The 19,433-nt window shown below is 36.5% G+C and overlaps 1 protein-coding gene across 2 annotated transcripts in view; it reads right to left on the reverse strand.

Moving 5' to 3' along the window:
• The window catches only part of csmd2 (CUB and Sushi multiple domains 2), a 285,162-nt gene that overhangs the window by 232,837 nt on the left and 32,892 nt on the right, over window positions 1-19,433 (reverse strand). For both annotated transcript variants that reach the window (XM_042745309.1, XM_042745310.1), the window contains exon 3: window positions 6,567-6,679. In XM_042745309.1, the coding sequence (XP_042601243.1) occupies window positions 6,567-6,679 (113 nt within the window). The remainder of the gene's footprint in view (window positions 1-6,566; window positions 6,680-19,433) is intronic.

Here is a 19,433-nt window from a genome sequence, read left to right on the forward strand (position 1 = left end):
AAAATAAAATAAAATAAAATAAAATAAAATAAAATAAAATAAAATAAAATAAAATAAAATAAAATAAAATAAAGACACAGCAGGCAACAACTAGCAAACAGAAACAGCAAGCTATGTACCTGAAACTTATGATGTGCTCTTCACTGCCTAACATATTCAATAAGCGTGGGTTAATGTACCAAACTGCAGGTTTCTAGCTAAGGAGAACATGTTTAGCTGATTACTCGATTGTTCCCATCAGCTCCTATATACATTTAATCTCACTCCTCTCACCAATCAATTTAAGAGAGCTACGGCGGCGCTACACATGCTTTTAGAGGACAACAAGGAGCGGCATTCTCCCACAGAGGGCACGGCTACACTCTCTCTGAATCAGCGAAAATATCGATTAGAAAAGCAGGGGGTCTCTTTAAGAAGTCCATTCCTGCTTTTAGGGATGTGTGTGTGTGTGTGTGTGTGTGTTGGTGGGAAGAGTGCTGAAACAGCTCTTTCATGTAAGCCCCTGTTAAACTCTCTCATGGAGGATATGATCTCAGTCCTGTCAGGAAGGTGAGGAGGAATCGAGCCTGAATTATGATATGGAGCTTGATGAGAAATTGAGAGTGTGTGCGCATCTGTGCGCAGGTGTATATTATTGTGAAATGTGTTTGTCTATGTGTGTTCACAGGATTTAAAGCGCAAGCCTGTTCCTTTACCAGCCCCGGCAGCGAACACCGGTGAGTGCATTCATCATAGTGATGCATTTTAGTTAAGTGGTCTATTCACAGTGACTTTCAGAATAATGCTTTTAATTAGTGATGTGTCGTGCTAAACATTAAATTACATGGAATTGCTTGGCTGTGACCCAAACGAAAGAATGGTTCACTATATTCCTCCCAAAACACCTCTCTCAACACAAACCGCTGCTTACCTCTGCAATGTTCAGCTTTATTCCCAAGAAAGTTGTTATAATGCTCATTGTAAACTGCACTGCTGATTAGACATTCACGTTAGTGGCAATGCTGATTAAAGATTTAGCTGTTTAATCTAAAAATCTCAAGCAAAACTTCAGAATTATTCAAAGGTTGCTTGAATCATTGATTTGTGACAGACTCATAAGTGAAAGTCCAAACTTGCAAGCAACAGGAAAAAAATAAAAAAGACCACAATTCTGGTTATGCTTCTTTTTCATCAGTACAATTTATACCCTTTCATGTGTTCTATATCTTATCTTAACATTATTTTTCCTTTGTTCTCTTATATACTGTTCCAGTTAATCAGGTTAAAACAGACCATTCATATTCCTGGAAGTCTCTTAAGTCGGATGTAGATCTTGATACTGAAATGCATAAAAACAAAGTATTATAAAGAAAGCAATCAGACTCATGCTGAGACGAAATCCTTGCACAGCTGTTTGAGTCCATTTCACATGTTAAAAGTTAATTTGTGATCATTTCATTTGCTGGTGCTAAAAAAGCAACATCTTAAGATAAAACGAATCTCCATGAATTAATTCAAACTATCCACTTCAGTGAATCAGTTAAAAAAAAATCACTCTGATTCAAAGATTCACTGACATCAATCAAAAATATTCAAAGTCAGTCATACAAGTCACTAACTGCTTTTTTAAATATTGCTGTATATTACTATAAACTGTTATATTCAGTCATATTACTAAAATTATCAAAAGAAAGATATTCATCCTTGCATTCATTCAATAAAAACAGTGGAAACATGCATATTTTTGCATGTAACATTTTAAATATACTTGATAACATTAGATGCTTGGTAGAAATTGTTACAGTAGGAAATTAAAATTACAGCATGCAATTCATTATTTTTTTTAAATATTAATTTGCTATATAATGTCCATTAACAAAAACAGCATGTACATATAAACCTTTCTAGCCCACATATGAAACATATTAAATAAACCACAAGTGGTTCATTTAGTTTTTTTTTACTACTCTTTTTTTAATTTGGTGCCATCTATTCAGCCAGCTGTGATTAAGATTGTTTCTCTCTGTCATACAGACTTTCATTACGGAGCAAGATTGCTCTTGCTTTAGTTTAAGATGGGTTCTTGCCAGATCAGCAGAGAAGAAAACACCAACGGGTGGCTCCCTTAACGGAGAGTGGCAGCTGCATTGGGGCTTGATTGAGAGCGTTAATTGATAGCACTGCTCATAATGCCCCTAATGTTTCACCATCACGCCAGGGGGCTTTTTTTTTTTTTTCCGAGAGGATAAAGAGGCAGAATCCAGATGCAAAATGAAGACGCAGAGCCCTCATTTATAACCATTATCCTTCCCTCTCAACTACACCCCCTCAAAATGAGCGGAGAGCATGGCTGAAATGAGTGTTTTTAGTGTTTTTTTTTTTATTTTTTATTATTGTTGGAGGAGGATAATCTCAAACTTAGGCCCTAGCATACAATAAAATGTGGTCATTTAGACACCTTGTTTTGAGGAAATGGCGCATCCATCATAAAGTGCAACAACTAATGAGCTGTATGAGAATATTTAATAAAATGGAACAAAAATAGATCAAAAGGCTTGTTGTCCCAGGCAACTGATTTCATGTTCACTTTCCCATCTATTTCTGCTCAAATGATTTACATTTGGTTTATCCAAACGGACTTATAGTGCATTTAAGCGACAAGAATGCCCTTATAAAATAATGTTTAAACTCAGATTAGTATTTTATATCCATTTATTTATTTATTTATCCATAAGTACTCATTAAATAATAAGCTGAATAATGGTCAGTTATCCCATCGTCATTGCAAAATAAATCCATCCAGAGATTTATTTTGGAATAATGACTGCCTGACTGTACATTAATCTTTACATAAAGCATGGACTTTTTTATAATGTTTGAAATAAATGAATAAATTCAAAATAAAATGAATAGCTTTAATAACAGTTTAATGAATAAAAAGTTATTAACTGAATTGCAGAAGGAATATAAAGAAAAAGAAATGTTCAGGAAATGATACAAGCTACACTCAAACTAGCTTGGGTTGTATAATATGACCACCAAGATTCAGAGCACACACACACACACACACATAATAATTAAAGTTTTCTTAGGGATAAAAACACCTCAAGCTTCTGTTCTAAACTATAGTGGTTCTAAACGGCAGTGCTTCTCAACTGGTTTGGCCTTGGGACCCACATTTTCCCATGGTCTGTTTATATGAAAAATTTATTTCACAAAAATTAAGTAAAGTTTCTATGTTGTTGTTAAAATATAATAATTTACAGAGTCATAACTTGTTTCATAAAATATTTATTTAAACTACAGCTGGAAGATTTTTCCAATTTTATTGGTTAATTCGAATTTTAATGTTTTGCCACAATTTTATTTTTTAGAAACTGAGGAATCACGATTTTAAATAGAAATATTACCAAAGGTTAGACACTTTGACAATATGCCAATGATTACAGTAAAGAGAAAAGAACAACCCAACCGCATGTTGGCGCACGTGATTAACCGCTCATGTGTGACATGCTCATATCACTAGGCACAATTCACACAGAATGTGATTTTGTGTTGACAAAAGGTGACACGGGCAGCAGGGCTTGAAAACTGAAAAAAAAAAAAAAAAAATTTAATCGGTTCACTCTGAGCAGAATCGATATTTTAACGTTTCCTGTGTTCCTCTGTATTATTACTGTTCCAAAACCGGTTTGAGTAGAAGAAATACTGGTTAATAACGTAATTTTTAAAAAACAATTTTCTTTGCCTATAATAATAATAATAATAATATGCTAATAATAATAATAAAAATAAAGTACAGTGTTTTCTTTACTCAAAAAGAACATTATTCCATTTTATGTAAGCTTATAATTTTATTCTGTTTTCTCTGTTCACAGAAGTGCTGCAGGTGCATGTGATCTGTTGAATCCATCTTATACTCTCCTCGGATAAACGCTATTGCCGATGCATTGCCATTGCAACTTGATGAGTTCACAGCTGAGCGGGCATTTCACTCCCTGGATACGTCAGCATCACATTTGCATGAAAGGCCGTAGCCTAATACTTGAATTCCTGAACGGTTGACAGCAAATTTGAAATATTAAAATGTAATGATAAAATAACATTAATTAATGGCCATTTCAATGTTTCAATTCTGTTCGGAACTATAAAATTTGATTTCATTTCTGTTTCTGGTTCTGTTCCTGTCAAAATTTAGTTCATTTAGGTTTTCGTTTTCACTCCTTGAACCAGTTCAGAGCCCTGGCGGACAGTGGAATAGGAAAAACATGCAAGAAGATGGGAGTAGAACTTCTTTTAACTTGAGCGCCTTGTTTTTAGAATGCCGTTTCACGCATGAGATATTAAATTTTCAGGTTGACTAATTAAAAATAGTACCAAAAAAAAAAAAAAAAAAAAGAGAGATTTTAATTTCTTTTATATACATAAAACATCACTAACAGGTAAAGTAAATATAATAAAGTATTATCTAATATTTCGCAAAAAGCTCTTTACTACACTTCATTTCTCTAGGAAATACCAAGCTGTAGACACTGATGACTTGCCTGAGGTAAATTAAATGTTACGTGACACTGTTTACATGCTGTTTTAATGATGTCTTTCCACAGTTGAAACATTACGTTTCATTACACTGAATGATTACGTGAGGGGTGAGATGTTCATTCATGTATATTTCTCGTTAAAACTAGTATTGAAGAGGAAGGTATGATCACGGTCACTCGCGCTCCATGCTGCCGTAAGAACTGATGCATTAGTACATGGGGATATGTTGTGCCACAACAGCATTTATTGTCTGAAATTCCTGAAAAAAAAAGGAACGATTTCTTTGCTACACATGCATTCCGAACCAAAAGACCTGTACCAAACATTTTCGGTACGAATAGGTGTACCATTACACCCCTAATACATACAGATAGATAGATAGATAGATAGATAGATAGATAGATAGATAGATAGATAGATAGATAGATAGATAGATAGATAGATAGATAGATAGATAGATAGATAGATAGATAGATAGATAGATAGATAGATAGATAGATAGATAGATAGATAGATAGATAGATAGATAGATAGATAGATAGATAGATAGATAGATAGATAGATAGATAGATAGATAGAAAGACAGATAGATAGATAGATAGATAGATAGATAGATAGACAGACAGACAGACAGACAGACAGACAGACAGATAGATAGATAGATAGATAGATAGATAGATAGATAGATAGATAGATAGATAGATAGATAGATAGATAGAGTACACACAATGAATATTTATATAGTTCACTGTAAAATGTAAAACTCTTCATTACGATTCCATACTATACAGGACAGAGTATCATTAGAATAAAATAAATTGTTGATTGGGTATGCTACTGTTCTTGATGAGCTTGGCTTCACACTTCTGTGAAGGACAGTCATAAAGGAAATCGCTATTCAGCAGTGGGCTATTGATAAGAGCTCTGGGCTTCTCATTACTCTGCTGTCTTTACTGAAAGTCAGACCAGGGGCATGTGCTACATACATCACTCTGTAATTCTGCTCCTTTACACAGTTTCAGCAGACCCGCACAGATCATGTGACAAGAAGTGGCACATAATTATAGTATCAGACTGAATTAGACCATAACGTATGGATGAGATAAGGCCTGTCTATACTGGTGTAGGTCATCGCTCAGGACTCTGGATGCTCCTGTCCTCTTCACCTGCACCGGGAGGTTGGTAAGGTTTTTTTTTTTTTTTTTTTTTTTTTTTTTTACAACATAAAGCAGTAGTTTGACATTTTTTCCCTACTGTTGCTTGCCAAATTGTACAATCAATCACGGCAAATCTGTGACTTAATTTCAGACCCTGCCAGAACTTTGTAAGACTCATAATGAAACCGAATGAATCGGTGAGTATATCACACAAAGCAATCTAAGAAATCCAAGATTCTTTTTCTAACTGTGAACTACTTGAACTAAATGCACAGCCCCACTTTAGACATCCATCTATAAACTAAAACTGTTTTATCACATTTTGCATAACTAATCAGGTCGACCACCAACTATATGCAGCATAAGATGAAACTAATGAATGCAAAGAAACACTTCATATGAAAACATTAACACTAATGCATATAGACCACGTTCGTGATCACCGTCTGAATCAGACATGATTTTCCATTTATACTGTGCAGAACTAGATGAACCCAGAGGACTTGATTCACCTGCCATCAGTGCACAATCTCAATTAGATAATTAATCTAATTAGCGTTGATTCATTCTCCTTGCTGCTTCTCTGAAGCGAGCATTAATATTGCTGCTTTTTGGGTCATAAAGCAATCACATAAAAAGAAATATGATGAGAAGCCAGCAAGGAACCAAGAGGAAATCGGTGCATGGATTCTCAGTCTTTAAATTGGACATGCATATTAATGCAATTTTCCAACAGAATGAGATAAAAGTCTATGTTTATGCCACGCATGCTAGTGCAGAGTCCACTTTACATAATTACAGGGATTCCCAGAAATGAAAGATTGAACATGTTCACATTAGTGAACTGACTTAAGACAAAAAAATAAAAGATTAATACATGACTCTTACCTTCGTACACGGCTTTGAAGCCCTGGCCACTTACGGCATAGTCTGACAGCAGCCATAGTGTGAGTCTGGGTCCTGTGCTGACTATAGGGGCGGGCAGTTGAAACCCTGTCAACCTAAAATGCAGAAAAGGAACAAAGCTCACGTTAACCCAGAGTATTGTTATACAAACCGAATGCTGAAGCTTGGCAGCTACAAACGTTTGAGTGCCAAACAGACTGCAAAATCTCAATTTCCAGCTTTAACAGAAAATAAAAACCTTTAAAAGCTGTTTACTGTGGTGTAAAAGCAAACTAGGACAGCACAGGTGATAGGTGAGAGAATTCTGTGCAGCATGGGCCACCAGAGACACCATGGCTCATGCACCAATCATAAGAATGGTAGCTAATAAACACTTTACAGGCCTATCAAAATCACAATCAATACAGCAGCTAAGAGCTTATTTCACAGGTCGGAGGTTACAGAAGCTATCTAGAAGCAAGCTATCAACTCTGCTTTCAGGCTGTAAGCAGGTCAATGACATGCTGCTATCTATTAATTGATTCAAAAATACACTTCACACATTCAGTGATTCGAATACTCCCCTTCTATGATGAGCATGTTTTCTATTTCTGTATTTAGATTTAATTTAATATTTTGGGGGAAAATGTCATGGTGACAAAACTGCCCTGATATCACAGTAAAGGAAAAAAAGCCTCTAACTGAAAAAAAAAATAAATAAAAAATTTCAATTAAATATTTATATTATATTATTTAAATATTTTTATGAATAAAATTTCTTAAGAAAAATGTTAAATTTACACCTTAAGTAATTAAAAAGTAACAAATATATATTACATAATACTACAGATACATATCACACACATAAATGTATGTTTTACACATTCAAATATTTTATATTCTCTACTAATAAATACTGATGATAAGATCATAACAGTGTATCAAGGTTTTTTTTTTTTAATATAAGATCATATAAATGACAAGGCAAGTTTAGTTCAGGTTAAAAAAAAAAAAAAAAAAAAAAAGTCACTTGGTGCTACTGCAATTATCAAACTGAGCCTCATGACTGGTTTTGTGGTCCAGGGTCACATGTACCTTAACCGTACATCATACTGAAACACATGCTTGCATTTATAAACACGCATTCATAACTTTCATTAAGGCAATGTATTGTTCTGATGCACTAATAACTACAACAGAATGGAGTAATCTGTAGCCTACTGTAAGAATGCATCCTGAGGGCTATTTTTTTTAATGGGTTGATTAGAGCAAAACGGAGCCTTCAGTTGCCAGGTGTGCTCAACAACTGCGCAAACGTGCTCGCATTTCCCCACAGTACCACTATGACCCATATAGTCCTCCAGGGTGTCAGCAGAGCAGGATGTTAAACTGTGTGATGCAGCTTTAGCTACAGGCATCGCTCTGAGCGTTCATGTTCCAGGGCTCACGTCAGTTTGCCTTTTCCGTCAGATCCCAGAGCTGTCATCTAATCTCCATCAGCTCAAACACACCGACCGGTCACCGGCTGCAACCTAAGCCATTTTACATAATCTTTGTTAGAAATACTAATTGAGCTGAACTGTAGGCAGGAAGTGGATGACTTAGACAAGTGAATACTATTATTTCTAAATACTACAAAAATCACTTTATTTAAAGTAAAAACACATTTTCGAATCCCAGCCTAATGTCCTCAGAAAGCGTGCTATCAAAACATTGCTCAGTGAGTTTGAGTGGTTAATGTTCTTCCAAACAACGGCAGGCAGGAGAATGTTTAGAAAACCTGATTTAAACAACTATTATTATTACTGTATGTAAACTAAATAATTCTCAACTGAATGATTATCATCATTATTTTTATTCTTTATTCATTAAACAAGCGGAGCAGATATTACACACTTAATAATTAAAGGGGTCATATTCCTTTTATCTATTTTTTATTCTTTAGAAGGCCACTTATAATGAGCTTTTTTTGTTTTACCCTCTCAATGACCCATAAACAGTTTTTTTTTTTTTTTTTTTTTTTTTTTTCTGCTGTATTTTTATCATGTTAAGGATTCAGAACACACACTATCATTCCAAAAACTTTTTCACAAGAAAACTTGCAATAGGTTACTTATGTTCAGCAAGAATGCATACAATTGATCAAAAGTGACAGTAAAGGCATTTATAATGTTCATATTCTTTCAATAGAACAGCATTCATAAAGGAATGATTACACAAATACAGCATTATGGATTTCAACATTGATGGTAATGAGAAATAAGAAATCTTAAGCACCAAGTATATTAAAATAATTTCTGAAGGATCATGTTTTTTTAAAATCACAATTGACAATATAAAATATATTTATATTTTATTATATATATATATATTTTTTTTTTTTTATCAAGAAATGCAGCTGTGCTCAGAGTTTTTTTTTTCTTTTTCTTTTTTTTTTAAATCTCAATACTATACATTAGTGTATGCAAAGCTTAAAACCCAAAAATAGTTCAATTTTTGGGTGAACTATTCCATTAAAATAGAATGCTATTTTTTTTTTTAAAGATGCCGCAATGTTCTTGCTTCCTGGTTTGCCCCTGTATAGACATAAAATACACAAATGCTTCTCCCATTTTCAGACCAAACAGGAGATCATCACTTAAGTTCGCCTCCAGGACAAGAAGGTAAGAAAGAGACACTAGCTTGATACCACAACAGATGAACTAAAGATTGCCCAAATGAGGCAGGTCTGGGCAGGAAGAGGAGGAGTGTGCTGAGGCCAGAGGCGACCTCCATTAGGAGACATTTCCACATGGATGAGTACTGCAGCATCCAGTCCAGATTCTCCATTAGAAAAACGAGCACTTCCCTCTCCAATTATCAAAAGGGGCTCCTTTGGGAAGAGAGCAGGGACACTGGAGAAGGAAGAGGGAAGAGAAAAATACAAAACTGGAGAAGGAGAACAGGTGGTGCTTTACAGAGTTCAAGGAAGAGGGAGGAAAGACAGATTGGACTTTGAAGTCTGTGTGTATGCGCTTCAGTGTTTTTCTGTTTGTGTGTGTGCATAAAGTCTGTATATGCATGCAGTCTGCTGATAATATAAGTGTGTGTTCACGTCGTTTACCGTGAGTACCGGCATGAGTGTGTGTGTTATGAAGGAGGTGTCACTGTAGAAATTCTCCTGATTAAAGCCATCCGTAAACACCCCACCCGCCCTTCTCTAGCCTTCAGGAGCTCCAAGCACAGGCTGATTTACTGAGTCCTGCACTGCTTCATAATAAAATGTGATTAAATGGAATGTCAGGCCATGAATAATGAACCTCGCCATCCAACCACTGTCACCACACATCAGAGAGCTACCAGTGCTCTGTGTCCCACACCACAACTCTCAGCACTAAACTACAACTGGGGTTAACATAAAACTGGCCACATTAGCATGGAAGGTACTATTTGGATTTCAGACAAGGGCTCCAATAATCATGGAAGCTGGTACAGTATCTGCGCAACATGTTCCAAGGATACAAAGGCATGCATGCCAATGTGAATTGCATATAGTCGGACAGTTGGACGTGACAAAAACATAATTCTCACATACACTTTCTCAACAGAATACGAACAACTCAAATTAATGTTTGATACTACACTTAAAGCTTTTGAAAGAAATGTCTTATGATCACCCAGGCTGCATTATTAAAATTAAATAAATTTAATCAAATTGAATACAATCTTTTTTTTTTTTTTTTTTTTTTTTTTTTTGGTAATTAGCAAAGCTGAATTACTTATTTCTTATCCTCAATATGGAAAACATGTATGCGGCTTAATATTTTTGTGAAAACATACTTATTTTCAGGATTCTTTGACTACTAGATTTAGTTAAAAATAACAGAATTTATTTAGAATAGAAATCTCACAACATTATAAATGTCTTTGATCACTTTTGATGCATCTTTGCTGAATAAAAGCATTTAATCTGCTTAAAAAAAGTGTGTTTAAAAGTTTCTGAATTTTCAAAAACAAAATAAGATGAAATTTTTAAATATAATCTATTTGAAAATTTGGTTTAATGTTGCATTCATGTGAACTAAAATGTTATTAGACAAAAAAAAAAAAAGGTAGGCAGCAAGAATTAAAGACATGTTTTCCTTTTCAAACTGTCTACAACAAAGCGCTGGGTTACACAATTCTAAAAGCTGAAATACTTTGAATTAGATTCTGCATCTTATGCCGCAAACCAGACGAGAAGCGCAGCACTGCGCCACATCTTTAAATTTCGAACACATTGTTTTCTATGAGTGTACGCACACCGGCAGGGTCATTCGGTGTCTGTCCACAGCGCCTAGCACCGATTCAATATAATGTAAAGACGTGGCACGATGCGATGCGGCACTGCGCTTCTCAACCGGTGTGCAACCAGCTTTATAAACACCTATTGAACGATATGATAAAACAAATGCGACCAAAACCACCTGTTTTTTTTTTTTTTTTTTTTTTTTTTTAAACACATTAACAGCATCAAACTAAAGAAGGCTGGCCTTCACTAATCTCATTTAAAGGATGAAGGTGGGAATCCCTGATGCAGCGATATTCCAGAAGGAAGAAGGACACCCTAGAGAGAGGAAAAGACAGAGAGGGGAAAACGGATGCAGGGGCAGGATTCTGTCAGGCAAGCAGAGAGAAAACATTAGGGGATAAATTATAGAGAAAGAGCAAGGGTGAGCGAGGAATACGTTATGTGTGCATGCATCTATCAATCCTATGACATATTCCAGTGTAACCGGGAACTCAAGTGAATGAATCGACAGCTTGTTTCTTTGTGGGAAGGTTGGAAATCTGCAGGCTCATCTAAAGCTCTATGTGAAATGTCCATAAATAACTGGGGTCTTCTTTGTGGGGTTCTCCACAGATCGAGAGATCCTCATTCACAAAGTCCATCTGTAGGTCAGAGGTACGAGGCGAGGTGAACTGGATTGATGGTGTTCTCAGCGCAGACTGCTGCATCCAACACAATCACTGCCGTAACTCTCGTCTTCAAGGACTCGGAGCATTCCTGGGTGGCAGCAGTTATGCACCCACTGGAGCGCCTCAGAGTGGCTAACGTCCAGGGTAAAAGCTGTCCAATTATCCTCTCCTGCCATTATTTCCAACCTTCATAAACACATGCTTCTCCATTCTGCCTACCCACACACACACACATTTCCACTCAAACACCTCTCTCCCAGCCACCAGAGCTATTTTTGCACCGCTACCATGATGGGTGGATAGCGCAAGTCTATCATGGCTCGTAATATGTATGATGAGTGGTTTTGCGCTTGAGACTGGATTACTGTAATGTATCTGACTTTAGAGTACACAGAGTGGAAAGCAAACACACATGTCAACCAAGGCCTAGGCCATCTGCTAGAAACATCACCCATTAACAACATCACCACGTAGTAAAATATACAACCCAACCTTCCTTAATATAATCAAGAATACAGAGTTTGATATCTTCTTGTAGTTGCTAACTGAAGACTAAATGAAAAAAAGAAAGGGAAATTTATTATTTTTTGACTTCGGTTATATATATTTCATTTATTCTCATTCAAACATTAATTACTGTACTCTAAAGTGATATTATATATTGTCTAATCAGGCACAGAATAGAAGGGTACCTATAAATAGAGTGCGATTTTTTGTATCAGCCAAAGAATTGACTTTGGGGTCCAAGGGGGATAGGATCTTTCATGTCTACAGGCTTACTGAGACATAAATCACAATTGGGAGAACCCAAAAGGGAAGACCTCCTTTTGATCTGTCTGCAATTGTAGTGAAAGATATCTAGAAAGGTCTGTACTGTGTAAAGTGCACGAATCAGACATCATCTCCATGGCAATACCTCATTAGTATGTTTGGTTTGGTTCATATCTTGTCAGCACTTATAGAACCTACTAGTTTCAAATACTGTGGGAGGTATGAGTTACGGTGCCCAATTACAGTATATCTTAATTATCAAAACATTTATCTTTTAAACCTTGAGAATATAAGAATAGGTAAATAGCTTTTACATTAATATATTTAGAAAAATGCCATATCATCACATATTATCCATTACACTTCAGGAGAACAAATGTTCCAGATCAAGGATCAGATGAATACCTGAGATGAATTCTGATTTATCTCAAAGTCAGCTGCTTGGCTGGCACATGCATACTGCATTGTTTACTTTATTTACCAACTCATAAGCAAGCAAGCAAGCATGCAAATAAATAATATAAATAATAAAATAATATAAATAAACAATCCAATTAAAAATAAATGAATAAAATTCAGTAATTAATTCATTAGGGATGTAACAATATCAAAATCTCATGGTACGTATAAAGCAAAATAAAGCATAACTGGTGGCCATTGTGTTTCTAAACGTGCGCTAAACTCACAGCACATTCAGTAATGTAAATGCTGTGAACAGAGCTGTTCTGAGGCGCAGAAAACACTAGATCACGAGCTGATCGCCTGGATGATGACATGCATGCTTCCCTTTGAAAAATGCAGAGTAAACAGACTTGATGCAGGGATTAAGCCATATTGTGCTTTCGGTTTTAGTTTAAAGACTTTTTATGTAAGAATAAGAAGCTTAAATATATGTTAAAAAAAAAAACTTTTTGCCCAGAAGACCTATTGTTTAATATCGTCATGTGACCACTATAATATTGAGACAGTTTAGCTATCGCAATATCACGATATTGATAATATCGTTACATCCCTAGAATTAATTAAAGCAAACATAAAACCACAAATAAACAAAAGCATAGGCTAATTTATATAAAAAATTAAATAAAGAGCCACAAACAAAACATCTACAATATAATGAAACATTTGTTTTAACTGTCTGTGCTAACCAGACATGACTCAACCCCCTGGTCCAGAGTACAGTCTCTTCGCTTACGTAACAGGAAGTTCCATACTCAACAGACTTCCTGTGCCCTCCTACTGAAAATCACAAAAATGCTGATGTAGTGGGAGCAAAAACAGCTCTTCCTGTTTTATTCACTTCTAATTTCAATCTACAGCAATATTCCTTTTCTCAAACAATTAAGCCGTTATTTCTGTTTAGCCAACGTTTCAACTAATGAGTCATTTGTCCTGAGGCTCAGTCGGAGGTTCTTGATGTGACATCTCAGCTGCCTGCTGTTCAGAGTTCTGTCTTTCAAATGCTACTTCATTTCAGACTTTGAATACACGGCAAACCATTAAAAAAAACAGATCTTGGGAACAAAAAAGATACAAGCACAGCTACCATGAGCATACATTAGAACAAACATAGATAAAACCACCATGAGTCACCATGTCAGTGGAAAGAGAGAGAGGGGAAAAATAAATAAATAAAAAATAACAGAGAGAATTATAATACAAGGTGCAAATACTGAAGGGGAATGAGGTTGAGCAAGAAGAAAAATAGTAGTGCGGGCTAAATTATTTAGAGTGGAGAAGCAGTGATATAATACTGTGCTGATCAGGCAGAGGAATTTTAGGGCCATAAAAAGCCTGGGGAAAAAAAAAGGACGGTAAAATGAGTTATCGATGGGTGAGCACAGTGGCAAAACTCATCACTAGGAGATAAATGGTCCTAAATGGCTGTGGAGCTTTTAAACATTGCGGCTAATGACCATCTGCACTCCCCCGTCACACACCCTGCTCTGGGCACTTGTCATAAATATGCAGACAACTCTACACATGATAACCCTTGTGACCAAAATACCCACAATCCCAACAGTTCGTCCTCTACAGCCTCTCTTACATTCATCAAGTGTTCCCAAACAACCCTTTCCCTCAGTAGGCCTCTAGAACATATGCTCTACACAAAAAAACATCAAGACAAAATAAACCTGTTGAGGCCCGGGTCGACGGAGGGATGAAAAACCATGACATTGTATTGCTTAATCCATGTAATAGTTCGGGATTTGAAAATGTGTTTTTCATTTCACACTCTTTGACTGATGATGGGGAGCAAATTTGAGTAAATGGCTTGACACTTATTACCACAAGAGTTTACACCTCACAGTCATCACTCAGTCCTCAGAGTTTGGGAATCTCCATAGACAGGCCGCAATAATGTTGGCCTTGCCGTCAGTATTTAATCCTCCTGAAAAAGATCATGAATCTCCAGGCTCGTTTCTGATCGTCTAGATGGTTCTTAAAAAGCTTGGTGATGATCAAAAAGCAATGATGGATTGATTTAAGTAATTTTTTGTTGTTGTTTTTGGTGTGCCAAACAACTTATTTTTGACTGTGTACTCTATCTTCATGTGAAAGTAATAGATTCAATGGCTTTGTTACAAAATCTAGCAAGCTGTCTAGCTGTCAACATCCTTGCTAAAGGTGCATCCATTTACAGTATAGGCCTAAAAGTTAATTCACTTTAAGTTAATTATAGTTTAATACTTCTATTTAGTTTATTTCAGTTTTAGCACTTAAACTCTTAGAGATGTAGAAATGTTGATCTAGCTTACATCTAATACTTATATTTTATTTTAGCTTTATTTTAATAGACACAAATTTTGCTCCCAAGAATCACATACAGTCTGAACTCACAATTGATTCAAATGGAGTTTGATGTTAGCATGTTGCTAAGCTGATATGTGTAAAATACTTGAGTTCTCGAATAGCATTCTTATGCATGCTCTTAGCAATGCTCTTTGGGATTGCCTTCTATATGCACGATACAAGCAACTAGGGATGCACCGAATGTTCGGCAAACTAAAATTATTTGGCCGAAAATAGCAAAAAAAGCTCTTTTGGTGTAAAAATAAATTGTACCGAACAATGACGTGACGTGATCAAATAGCAACCAGTGTATAATCAGAGGCCTGCACTCTTTATAATGCAGCAAACATGTCAGCAGTGTGGAAGCATTTAAAAGTGTCCGAGAAACATGCAAAAATCATTACAAGCACAGACAGCGAGAGACCGTTTAGTACTGCATCGCATGTCTTTGATGAGAAGATGAAGGGGTGGTTGTTGCTACTTACCATATGATGACTGAAATCGCGAAATGGCCTTAAACAATTAGTAAATAAATAGCAGAATGTTAAGTTTTCTAATACACACACAAACTGCATGTATTCTGACAGCACTGCACGAGCTCGTAGAGACCTTGGATTTTTTACAAGGCATGTGACAGTGTGATACGTGCGACAAACATCTCAAATTCATAATGAGAAACATTTGCAAATCTGCTGTCAACAAAAAGAAGCACTGACGTCTTTCTGTGGCTTTTCGCTAAAATAAAAGCTAAGAAAAAGCAAGAACTCCAACATTCATAAATCCTAGTATTGTAATTTGACTCTTTTTCTTAAAATAAAATACAAATGTAAGACAATAATAATGATGATAATTACAGCAGCTCTATTAATGCATTTATAATATTCACAGAGTTCAAATTTTAATGTTTTAAAAGAAGTCTCTTATTTGTAGAGTAAAAAAACATGCCTGATTTAAAAAGGGGTCTCGAAAATGGCCAACAAAATATTTTTTTTTACTTATTAATTTTAAGCTAAAGGGGCCATATGATGCGATTTCAAGTTTTCCTTTCTCTTTGGATTGTTACTAGCTGTTCGTGCATAGATAAGATCCCTAAAATTGCAAAGACTAAAGTCTCAAACCCAAAGAGATATTCTATTTAAAAGTTAAGACTTGTCCACACCCTACTATAATCCTTTGTTTAAACACGCCCCCACATGTCTATGTCACTGTTTGGGAAGATTTGCATAATGCTGCCCAAATGTTCACACAAAGAAAGAAGGTGTAACTTTGATTCCCGCTGTAGTATTGTTGCCACCGCCATGTCGTGGAGACACTATGTTTCTTGTGAAAGCAAAACTACTTTGTTTGATCTTCCAAAAAAAGACACAAAAAGAAATAAGTGGTTAAGTTGTATTTACTACACTGTTCCAGAACAGTTTAACCCAAATATTTGTGTGTGTGCATCGCATTTTACGGAGGACTGTTTGGAACCTGGGAGAGTAGCCTACAATGCTGTCTGTTCTGACTTACAGCCTGTAAGTATGTTTTCATATTTAAAGAATTTGCCCCGATGAATCAAATGTGAGTTTTGAGCAGTGTAGAGTAGCGCTATTTGTTTGTCGTTTCTCAAATCACAAATGCAGACATGATTTCTTGTTTACGCGGCGCGATGCAACACAACGTGCAAAAAGAAAGTATAAATCATTATAATCAGTAATTATGTCCCCACTGGATGCAACAAATGCCTAGTTTATTATGAGTTTTATTTTTGTTTTGTCACACCATGACATAGCATCACAGCATGGTAAAGAGCGAACATTTCCGTCACATGCTTGAGGTATTCGGCCAATCACAATGCACTGGATAGCTGACCAATCAGAGCACACCTCGCTTTTCAGAACGATGACCTTTGTAAAAATCGACTCGTTTCAGAAAGGCAGGGCATAGAGGAGAAACAATAATGTACAGTATGTGGAAAATAATGTGTTTTTGGAACCTTAAACAACATAAACATATTTTATTACACCAAATACACAAAATAATGTTCTTTTTTTAGCAATGTCATATGACCCCTTTAAATTGTGAATTATTGGTATAATGTTTGCTAGAATTTTAAAAAATGTTCGGTTTTAAATAAATATTATTAAATTGTTGTTTTGTAATTGATTTATTCTTTGAAAAGCAAGACAAAACACTAAAAAACACATGTTGGCGATTAATTTTTTTCAATGGTGAAAAAAAGGCCCAGTGCTTCATTTGGTCCGGCTTCGGCCAAGAATTTTCTTGTGATGCTTCAAAGAGTTCACTCCAGTGTTAGCTCCAGTCCCAGATTTTAGCCCAGAGAGGATTCCATTCCCGGAGTCTAGCACAGAAAGGACTCCAGTCCCCATGTACAGCCCAAGGAGGGCTCAAATACCCATGTCCAGCCCAAGGAGGGCCACAGCTCCCAAGTTAGGACTATGGAGGGCTTCTGAACCAACATTCGCCCCAAGGGTGGTTTTTTTGTTTAGTAGGGGTCCGTCTGTGGAGGCTGGACTGAGTGCCGGGCTGGTTCCCCGAGCTCCCTGTTCCGCCATGGCGCCCCGAACTGCCTGATCTACCATGGGTCCTGGAACGGGTACCGCTCTAGAGGCCTACCGTCCAGTGTCTGTCCAGAGAGGACTCCAGAGCACCAAACTACACCCCCTCTCTTTTATGAAAGAAAAAATATGTTGCTACTTCTGTTAATCACGAGTTTAAAATGCTGTCTAGGTAGGCAGCTCACTATAGGTTTTAAACCCACAGCTAAAATGTCATGCGCTCAAAGATATTTAAAGTGCATTTGAAGAATAAACAAACACCCACATTGGTCTTTAACCAAACTGTTGCATCCTTGTTCTTGGTAAACTAGACTAATACTAATGACAGGCACTTATTTCTGCTCACATGATGAAGAAAGAGTGACGAACAAGAGGCAATATTCTTAAAAAAACAGGTTTATTAGCTGAAAGAATAACAACAATCAAAAGCCATCATTCTGAGGAGGTTTGTAGCAATAATCAGAGCATCACAAATGAATCCATATTTCAACCAACTGTTTGCAATTAAAAATTTTAATTGGATATTGAGACCCAGCTGGAGGAAGGAAACAGTGTCAAGACCCTTTCCCCAGTTTTCCTTATTCTCTGGGATATTTTCTTTGTTCCCCCCTTCGTTTTACTTCTCCCGGTAGTTGCCGGTCGGATTTTCCTACATGTTCCTCTTTCATCTTTTTATTCTCTCCCACTCTCTTGCTCGGCTCTACAGACTCACAGATTAATTATTCAAATGTTATCTTCATTGTTGAAGCACGAGTTATAAAGGAGGCTATGGGCTTCAGCTGCTACCTAATCCTGACTCTTTCAAAAAGCATTCAGCCTTGGAGGCCAAGGCCAGAATTGCATTATTTTTACATCAGTTTATTTTATTGTTCTTTCCTCCACAAACCAGTGTGTCTAAATTCTAATAAACTCCAAAACAAGCCGCTGATTTGATTAGATGCAAAAGGGCATTGGGAACACATTGACCATTGCTGAGAGACTCCCTCAATCTCACTTTCATGCTCTGTTTCTTCCTCTTTCTGTCTCTCTCCGTTCCCCATTACCTTTCCTCTCAGCCTGACTACGAATGGCTCTGTCGTTATTTGTCTTTGTCTCTCTATCCACCCTCTTCTCATGGTCTGCACTATTTTTTGCTGCTCACAGACAGGTGGAAAACAATCTGTCACTCACAGAGCTTGTGGGAGCACTACGTACAGCTAGAGGATCCATGCATCCACTCCATTAGGTAGACCTTGCCGGATCCACATTTAGCCGTGTTCTCCAGAGGTGCCAGGCACCTTCACATTTGCATTCGGGAGGAGATGAACCCTTCACCGCCATGCTGACTCACCACTGCAATATGACAAGTACTTTAATTAAAGGAGTTAATTGAAGCCAGTTCCTCCCAGCTCTTAACGAGCTTGAAGAGTAGTCCCATATTCGCTCCCTCCCCCAATACGCATCTCCATCTCCTTGCCTTCACTGTATTGGCTTATCGACATCAAACAGCCGCTTTGTGCCACAGAAACAAAACAATACAGAACATTAAGCAGTATGAATGGACACTTAAGGTAAATGAGGGTATGAGATGTTTCAGAGAGCATTGCTACCATCTTAAATGGTTGAGCATCATTTCTTTCCCCAACGACCAGCTAGATAGATGGTTCATGTTGGCAGTTACTTGGTTATTTCAATTTTGTTTCATTCACTTCACCGCCCAATCTGTCCTTTGCTTAATTAGGTCATTATTGCGTACATTTGACATTATCACATAGTTCATGTTATGGTCAATACAGAAATTCTAAAAGTTTTTATTCAAATAAATGAAACA

This window comes from Cyprinus carpio, chromosome B19, assembly GCF_018340385.1.
Source record: "Cyprinus carpio isolate SPL01 chromosome B19, ASM1834038v1, whole genome shotgun sequence".
NCBI classification, from domain to species: domain Eukaryota; kingdom Metazoa; phylum Chordata; class Actinopteri; order Cypriniformes; family Cyprinidae; genus Cyprinus; species Cyprinus carpio.